This window comes from Colobus angolensis, unplaced genomic scaffold (assembly GCF_000951035.1).
Source record: "Colobus angolensis palliatus isolate OR3802 unplaced genomic scaffold, Cang.pa_1.0 Scaffold43, whole genome shotgun sequence".
Taxonomy (NCBI): domain Eukaryota; kingdom Metazoa; phylum Chordata; class Mammalia; order Primates; family Cercopithecidae; genus Colobus; species Colobus angolensis.
The window spans coordinates 2,971,323-2,980,870 of NW_012117710.1; the positions used below are offsets into that span (position 1 = coordinate 2,971,323).

Below are 9,548 nucleotides of genomic sequence, written 5' to 3' on the forward strand. Positions count from 1 at the left end.
TGAGGCAGGAGAATTGCTTGAACCCAGGAGGCAGAGCTTGCAGTGAGCCGGGATCATACCACTGCACTCCAGCCTGGGCAACAAGAGCAAAACTCCATCTCAAAAAAAAAAAAGAAAAAAAAGAAAAAACATCTAGGTGCAGTAGCTCACCCTGTAATCCCAGCACTCTGGAAGGCCGAGGCAGGTGAACGGCTTTAGTTCAGGAGTTCAAGACCAGCCTGGACAACATGGCAAGACCCGTCTCTACAAAAACTGGCCAGATGTGGTGGTGCCTGCCTGTAGTCCCAGCTACCTGGGGGGCTGAGGCCGGAGGATTGGTTGGTCCCCGGAGGTCGAGGCTGCAGGGAACTGCGATTGTGCCATCGCACTCCAGCCTGAGTGACGGAGTGAGACCCTGTCTCTATGAAAAAAGAAAAAACAGGCCGGGTGTGGTAGCTCATGCCTGTAATCCTGACACTTTGGGAGGCCAAGGTGGGTGGATCACCTGAGGCCAGGAGTTCGAGACCAGCCTGGCTAATATGGTGAAATCCTGTCTCTACCAAAAATACAAAAATTAGCTTGGCGTGGTGGCGGGCACCTGTATCACAACTACTTGGGAGCCTGAGGCAGGAGAATTGCTTGAACCTGGGAGTCGGAGGTTGCAGTGAGCCAAGATTGTGCCATTGCGCTCCAGCCTGGACAACAGAGCAAGACTCTATCTCAGAAAAACAAACAAACAAAATTGGCCAGGGTGACCCGTTCGTTAAAGAAAAGAAAGGGTGGGGGCTGCTGTGAACCACACTAAGGAGACATAACCAACCAACCCCCAGGCTCTGGCGGGAGGTGGGCTGAGAACCGCCATGACTGAATGCTGGCGGGAAACAGAGAGCTGCAGGCGGCATCTCGGGACGTTTGGGGAATGTGAATAGGAAGGGCTGGTAGGTGAGGATATAAAGCTGCTGTGACAGTCTGAGGTGCGGTCACGGTACTGTGGTCAGGTAGGAGAAGACACTTTTCCTTAGAAGATACATGCTAATGTTTCATAACATCTAAAACTCACTTTCGAATAGTTCTGGAAGAAAACTGTATGAAAAGAAATCTGGCGAGATGTTCGTATTGCGCAAAATGCACCCAGAACGGATGAGTCGGTGTGTGAATGAGGTTTTTATTTTCTGTATGTTACGGTACTCAGACACCTGGGGCCCGGCTGGCCCCCCAGGCCTAGTCATTCCTAGAGAGTGCGTGGCTTGCCTTGGAGCACGAAGACTCACAGGGAGCAGCCCGGGGCGCCCTGGGGAGCCTCACCTTGTGCTTGTACACCTTCCACTGGGCCTGCAGCACCCTGGCCGCGGCGTCTCTTCTCCCATCAGAGCAGGGGGAGCGGGGCCACGGGAGCCCCTCCTCACTGGACTCCGGCGGCCAGTCTTGCTCGCAGTGCCTGTTGCTGGGAGTGGGAGCTGGGAGCTCTTGGGCCTGCAGGAAATTGAAGGAGTAAGAGGACGATGAAGCCAGGGCAGGGACGAGCAGTACCTGGCAAGGGGACAGGATATTACTCTGCACGGTGCGGCTGGGCTTATCAGGCGAGTCTTATGAATGTGGCGAGAGCTGTTCCACACTGGTCCGCAGGCCACATGACAGCGGTCTCCTGTACCGCTGAGAAACAGCGTCCAGGCGAGCACACACGTGCAGACACACTTCTCATTAAACTCCCTCAACTCTGTCTGGCCACACCTTCTGGGAGAGAGAGAGGACGCTTCTTCACACGGCCGTCACACACTCACTACACTCGGTCACATTTTGTTCCTGCAAGAATTGTTTTTCTGGGGTCCTTTTCTGTTTTCTAGTTTAACACTCTAAATTATAAACATGGGATTTCTGGGATTGAAGGCAATATATATATTTCTACCATGGTTTTTAAGGTAGAAACAAGCCAGGATTGCTATAACGACCATTGAAATAACCACGATTTCAGGCTGGGTGCAGTGGCTCACGCCTGTAATCCCAACAATGTGGCGGGGGGCAAGCAGGGAGGATCACTTGAGCCCAGGAGTTCAAGACCAGCCTGGCCAACACAGCGAGACCCCATCTCTATGAAAAAAGTTTTAAAATACCCGGGTGTGGTGGCACACCACTGTGGTCTCAGCTACTCAGGAGGCTGAGGCAGGAGGATTGCTTGAGCCCAGGGGTCAAAGCTGCAGTGAGCCATGATTGTGCCTCTGTAGTCCAGCCTGGGCAACAGAGCGAGACCGTCTCTAAAAAGAAAAAAGAAAAATTACGATTTCTAACACTGGTGACTCCAAATGTATCATCCACAGGACACTACCCAGTACAAATGAAAAGGCCTCTCATGTCAAGAACGCAAGCTCGGTGGAGAGCATGCTGCTGCTGAAAGCCCTCCCCAGAGGGAGACACAAGACCGCTCCCAGTACACACTGGGCCAGGCGCGGGCATAGGTGGTCTGTCCACAGACTTGAACAAACACAGAACGGATTGCACTGGCTTTTCATTATCTGTGTCTTATGACGCTTGGGCATCTGGGGCCTTGATGCCCCTCTGGGCCTGGCCGATTCCTAGACAGTGAAGGGCCTGCCTTTGGGCACGGCCATCCTATGTGAGCAACTAATCCAGTGCCCACACTCAGAATCGCCTCCTGTGTTGGGCCCCACACTCCAGGAGGCAATATTCCTCAGCCTTAATCACCCAGGGCCAGGTGCGGGACAGCTCAAGACCACCCTGTGGCCCAGGTCCTGCTGAAGTTCTTCAAGCTTCCAGCCCGCTGGCCCTAACCAGCCAGCTCACCTCACCTCTCCCGCTCCTTCCCATGATAAAGGCCCTGGCCCAGGTCTTCCGCACATCCCTGCTGCCTCCGGGCCGACGCGCTGCTCCTGCGTGGCCTTGCGTGCCCTGCCTTCTGTTTTTAGGGACCTGGGAGTGTAAACTTCCTAGGATAGTCACTTGCGTGTCTACACATCTTAACATCCCTGACGAAGACGCCCTGGGTACATCCATACAGCCAGCTGTTTCCAGATCCCTTTAGCTGTGGCACCAAGTTGCCTGGCACCAGCATCCCGGCCCTGGGCTTCCACATTCCGATTTTGTGACCCTAAGAAGAGCCTCATCTTCCCTCAGTCCTGACACATTTTCAGGCCTCTGTTCCGCTAAAGTGAGATCAGCTGTTAGTACGTGGCCCGTGCCAGTGTGATCGGAAAGGTAAAATCAGCTCCTCAGAAGATAAATGAACATTTACTCACACAACTACAGACAGTTAAAAAAAAATCTAAATGTTCACATGCTTATAAATTCCTTGAGGCAACTCTTAAACCCACTCTTGTCACTCCATTTAACCTGCAATTAATCACTCCCACGTGAATGCTAAGAGCTGATTCCCCTACTCCGAGAGCTGATCACTCAATCCCACTCTTCCTGTTCTCTAAAATAGAAATGTTTCCTGAGGAGGAAAATAACACAGAGCTAATACATGCTTATTACGAAAAATTCAGACAATACTAAAAGAAAGTAAAAAAAAAAAAAGCTTATAACCCCACCACACAGAAAAGGCTGTATTTCAGCAGTATTTTCAGACATTTTTGTTTTCTTTCTCTGTCTCTCCTCTCTCTCTGTTTTCAGACATTGTTCTTTTCTCTTTCTCTCTTTCTTTCTTTCTTTTCTTTTTTTAGTGAGACAGGGTCTGGCTCTGTGGCCCAGGATGGAATGCAGTGGTGCGACCTTGGTTCACTGCTGCCTCCCGAGCAGCTGGGACACAGGCGGTGGCTTCGACTGGTTTTATCCACGAGCCCCTCTCAGAGTAAACTGCAGCCCCAGGATGGGGATGCCAAGCTCCCTGCTTCCTGCCTGAACATGCACGGGCTCACACCTGCCCTCCGAAGGATCCTACTCACTGGAAGGGGATTTGTGAGGACGCCCTTCTGCCACCAGAAGTGCAAGTGCAGGCAGCACCGGCCATGGTGACCAGAGCATGGCTGTGACCCTCCAGGGAGGCAGCAGAGAGCCAGGGACCTTGGAGCCACAGAGACGCCGCCTTGACCAGCTGCCCCTGGGTAGCGTCCACACACGCGGAGGGAGTGGAGAGGCAGGAGGGCATCCGCCTAGGGTCCCTGCTCACCTGCCGGGTCCCTGCTAATAGTCACTTCACGTTCAACCCGTGCACAGCTGAGCAACGGCAGGGAGGGCAGAGGAACCCCCAGTCCACCCAGAGGGCAGTGCCCGCTAAGGCCTTGCTGGCCTTGTGTTCTGCAGAGAGGGCAGAGGAAGCCCCACTCCACACACAGGGCAGTCCCCGCTGAGGCTTTGCCGGCCTCGTGTTCTGGAGCTTAGATGAGAGGAGACGGCGCAGGCCTAGGTCCATGCAGAGGCCTGATTGAGCCTTTGTCCTTTCCCCCCAAGCCCCTCCTGCCTCTCAGTGACAGCTCCGGCCACATACCTACACCCTTAACTGAGCATGGCTGAGCTTTTGTTAACTCTTTACTCACCAGCCTTGAGACTCAAATATCAGTTCGAGAAGTCAATCTGCTGACAGTCAATTAATCCAAAACGTCAGACTTCGACACACACGACACGAGTTATAGAAATCAATTGTGATGATAAAAGGGAGTGGGATTTTCAGTGGACGGTCAGAAAAAACTCTGGGCAGGGAAACGGTCGGAACCGTCATGACCAGTGGAAGTCTCACCACACCTGACGGGAGACTCAGCCAAACGGTCACCGTACCTTATGAAGAACTTCTGGGCAATCCTCTTTCTCTTCTTTCTTCATTTCTTGCAGTTCTCGGAGCTTGCTGGTAAGCGTCTGAATCTCCTCTCTAAGGCGGAAAGGGAAAAGATGGGACGCCTCACCTGTCACTGTGTGATGAAGGCAGGCGCAGGGCAGGGTGGGGCGGGCGGTCCGCGCTGAGATAGGGGGACTCCAGGCAGCCTGTAGAGGGCGGGTGGGGCCACGTCTCCCTGAGCCACTGGGCCCCAGCTATGACCTGACGGCACCAGAAACCCCATCGCAGGCCGGGACTTCCTGTTGTCTCCTGCTCTGGGCTGGAAGCCCAACCAGGCCAGGGCTGAGGACCCCCAGGGCCCAGCACCTCTCCTGAAACAGCTAAGAACTAAAAACAGACTCCATTGTGTGACTGATAAGTAAGTAGGAGGCCGGGCGCGGGGGCTCACGCCTGTGATCCCAGCCCTCTGGGAGGCCGAGGCCGGAGGATTACTTGAGCCCACACATTTGAGATAAATAAGCAGGGATCACTGGCGTTTTAGTAAACGGTATGAACAGAAGGCACTGCAATTTAGATGTTCATTCCAGGTACTAAAGGCAAAAAAAAAAAAAATTCATTTCTGCACATGTGCTCTTTTGGATTTACTTTAATTCTAGCCTTCTGACAGAATTCAGTCAGATTTCTCCTGAAAATGAAACATTTTCTTTTTTTTTAAATTTTTTTGAGATGGAGTCTCACTCTGTTGCCCAGACTGGAGTACAGTGGCATGATCTCTGCTCACTGCAACCTCTGCCTCCCGGGTTCAAGTGATTCTCCTGCCTCAGCCTCCTGAGTAGCTGGGATTATAGGCATCTGCCACTGTGCCCGGCTAATTTTTGTATTTTTAGTAGAGAGGGGGTTTCACCATATTGGTCATGCTGGTCTTGAACTCCTGACCGCGCAATCCGCCCACCTCAGCCTCCCAAAGTGCTGGGATTACAGGCATGAGCCACTGTGCCCAGCCAAGGTTTTCTTCATTCCAGTAATCTATGTCTTACTAATTATTCTGAGTGCTAAATATGTCTGCTCAGATTTCTAACCTAGTTTTTTGTGCATTTTAAAAAGTTAAGACTCATCACATAAAATTCACTATTTTAAAGTGTATAATTCAGTGAATTTTAGCATATTCACAATGTTGTGCACCTACCACCCCTAATTCCAGAACATTTGCATCGCCCCAGAAAGGAACCCATGCTCGTCAGCAGTCCCCGCTCCCCTCCCAGCCCCTAGCAGCAGCACTTTCAGGTGGGTCTGCCCGTTCTGGACGTTTCCTGCGCACGGAATCATGTGCTACATGGCCTTTCGTGTCTGGCTTTCTTTGCTGAGCACCACGTTTTTGAGGGTCCCTGGGCCAGGCCTGTCGGGACTGCCATCCGCTCTGTGCCTCCGTGTGGTCGATCTCAGGGTGTTTGTCCCCCAGCAGCTGATGGACCGTGGGGTGGACGCTGCTTCCTGGCTCTCGCGAATGGCGTTACTTTGAGGGCACAGGCGGCCCCTCTTGAGGACGTGGCCCACACCAGGGTGGCTCTGACTAGAGGCCAGTGTGATGGCTCGTTGGGAATGGGCAGGTGCTGGCATAGCCAGAGCAGAGGATGCCCCTGGGAGGTGGCCACGATGCCAGAGGGCAGGCCCTGCTCAGCACCAAGAGGTTATTCCCGAGCTGGGTGACAGAAAACCAGGGAAAGACTGCAGGGAAGTGTGGCCTTTCTAAAAACCTGGCTGGCAGCGAGGCTGAGATGCCTCGGGGGGCTGCAGTGGTGGCAGGAGTGCAGACTCGCCTGGCTCCTCTCTCCAGCCCTGACCCAGGTCACATACCTCAAAGCCTCCTCTCTCTCTCTCCTCTCCTCCTCGCCCTCCCTTGCGCGCTCCAGCTCCTTCTCCAGGTCGGCCTTCGCCTGCAGGAGCTGCTTTACCTCCAAACTGCACACACAGAATAGGAGACTTGTTAGCATTCACGAAAACTGGAGGTTATGTCAGAGCAGGAAGGCACTTCTGAAAAGTGACGGTGCTCAACCCTTCCTTAGGACAGCGGGGGCAGGAGGACCACGAAAGGCCCATTTCTTTTTTTTTTTTTTTTGAGACAGAGTCTTGCTCTGTCGCCCAGGCCGGACTGCAGTGGCGCAATCTCGGCCCACTGTAAGCTCTGCCTCCTGGGTTCACGCCATTCTCCTGCCTCAGCCTCCAGAGCAGCTGGGACTATAGGCGCCCGCCACCACACCCGGCTAATTTTTGTATTTTTAGTAGAGATGTGGTTTGACCGTGTTAGCCAGGATGGTCTCGACCTCCTAATCTCGTGATCCGCCCACCTCAGCCTCCCAAAGTGCTGGGATTACAGGCTTAAGCCACCGCGCCCGGCCAAAAGGCCCATTTCTAATCACACAGTGCCAAGGACAGACCTCAGGGCCCTGCCTGCCCTGAACCAAGCACTTGCTGTGTGCAGGGGATCAACAGGACGATGCCAGAGAAGGCCCTGCCATCAGGCCATAGAATGGGGAGTTGCCCCTCCAGCCGCCACTCATTGGCACGGACCTCGCACCTGCGTGGGGGTGCTGCAGGCAGGCGCGGGGTTCGTGAATGGGACAGGGGCCTGCCTTGCCTAGACCGTGCCACCGCCTGTGCGGGGCTCCAGCTGAACTGCTCCCAGATGCATTTCTTGTGTCCCATGTGGTGTGATGGCCACACACTGGCCTTCAACGGAGACTTCTGTCCGAGTCTCAGCTGGACTGTATGTTGTCTGCGAGCCCTGACTGCTCAGGGCCTGCAAGTCTCTATTAAATGCCAGAAACCCTAGAGTGCTTAGCAGAGTCCCTGTCACACAGTTAGGGCTAATAAGAGGTGGCTCTTATCACGCCACTTTACAGTTTCATAGATAATTCCAGAAGTTATTTACCTTTCATGACTACCTTAATTTTTTTTTTACCTGATGTCTATGAACTCTGTAATGATGGCTTAATTGGAAAAGCTTGTCATGAAATACGAATTTTTACAAACGACCTATCAATTGCCATAAATGCGATCTGAGACCTCATGTGAGGGGTAAGGACAGTGGTGACGGGTTGGCCTCCTACTGTTCACAGCGGGCAGCAGAGAACTTGGCAGGCTGGGAGGCACTGGCCGAGTTCTCAAACCCTAAAGGGCACACAAATCACCTGTAGCGCTGGGTGCGGTGGCGCACACCAGTAATCCCAGCACTTTGGGAGGCCGAGGCGGGCAGATCTGGATCAGGAGTTCCAGACTCAGCATGGCCAACATGGTGAAACCCCATCTCTACTAAAAATACAAAAATTAGCCGGGTGTGGTGGCGCATGCCTGTAATCCTAGCTACTTGGGAGGCTGAGGCATAAGAATCGCTTGAACTGGGGAGGAAGAGTTTGCAGTGAGCACAGATTGTGCCACTGAACTCCAGCCTGGGCGATAGAGCGAGATTCTGTCTCAAAAAAAACCATCACCTGCAGATCCCACTGGCTGCAGAGTGTGATTCCGAAGGCCGGGGTAGGGCCTGAGCTCCTGCATACTAACCAGCTCCCAGCTCCTGCTCCTGCTGCTGCTTCACAGGCCACTCTGAGGGGCAAGTCACGGTAGTTCTTGCAAACTAGAGAGAAACATCATTCCAAAGATGATAGAGGTGGTTGCCTCATGGCGGAGCCGAGCCCAGAGGAGCCACAAATAGGAGGAGGACAGGAGCCAGGCTGGGTGCTAGGTGGCCACAGGTCACGGAGCTCCGGAACACCCGGCGAGGCCCTGCCTTCCCAGCCCTATGTTCACATCAAGTATTTCACAGCATTTAGGTCTTCTTTGGTTTTGTTTGGTTGTTGTTTTTTTTTTTTGGAGACAGAGTCTCACTGCCACCCAGGCTGGCATGCAGTGGTATGATTATAGCTCACTGCAGACTCGACCTCCCAGGCTCAAGTGATTCTCCCACCTCAGCCTCCCAAAGAGCTGGGATTACCGGCTTGAGTCACTACGAATGGCTAACTTTTGTATTTTTTGTAGGGATGGGGTTTCACTATGCTGCCCAGGTTGGTCTCGAACTCCTGGACTCAGGCAGTCCTGCCACCTTGGCCTCCCAAAGTGCTGGGATTACAGGCGTGAGCCACAGCATCAGGCTGCAGCATTTATGTTTTATTTCATATGTATTAATAGATCATATGCCCCATAAACACATTACTGAATTAAGACCGTGCTGCATAAAATCTGATTTTACATAAACCAATGAAAGTAAATTCGTCTCTAGTAGACAATTTGAAGATTTCTCTGGAATTCAGGGTAGAGAGATTTAAATGTGCTCTCCCACCATTCCCTACACTTTTTTTTTGAATTGAGGTCTCACTCAGTTGCCTAGGCTGCAGTGCAGTGACATGATCATAGCTCAATGCAGCCTCGAACTCTTGGGCTCAGCGATCCTCCTGCCGTGGCCTCCTGAGTAACTTGGACTGCAGACATGAGCCACCACTCCCAGTTAATTAAAAAAATTTTTTTTGGAGAGATGGAGTCTTGCTATGTTACCCAGGCTGGTCTGAAACTCCTGGCCTCAAGCAGTCCTCCCACTTCGGCCTCCCGAAGTGCTGGGATGACAGGTATGCCCGACCCCTCATGCTTTTGATAATGTAATATGGTCAGTTAGTGTCTTCTTGTTATCACTAAAGCTGCCTTTATTTCACCACCAAAAGTGGTTTTAGAACCATATAAAAGTTTTAGAATCATATAAAAATATTTATGCAGTGACCACTATGAGCTGAACAGTTTTCCAAACTGACAACTGTTGAACCCCGGCAAAGATCAGTTTCCACAGGGAGTGACAGCT

The 9,548-nt window shown here is 52.5% G+C and overlaps 1 protein-coding gene across 2 annotated transcripts in view; it reads right to left on the reverse strand.

Annotated features, from left to right (window-relative positions):
• The window catches only part of IQCE (IQ motif containing E), a 44,717-nt gene that overhangs the window by 11,089 nt on the left and 24,080 nt on the right, over positions 1 to 9,548 (reverse strand). For both annotated transcript variants that reach the window (XM_011956972.1, XM_011956971.1), the window contains exons 14-16: positions 6,560 to 6,664; positions 4,708 to 4,798; positions 1,285 to 1,452 (exon numbers count right to left, since the gene is read on the reverse strand). In XM_011956972.1, the coding sequence (XP_011812362.1) occupies positions 1,285 to 1,452; positions 4,708 to 4,798; positions 6,560 to 6,664 (364 nt within the window). The remainder of the gene's footprint in view (positions 1 to 1,284; positions 1,453 to 4,707; positions 4,799 to 6,559; positions 6,665 to 9,548) is intronic.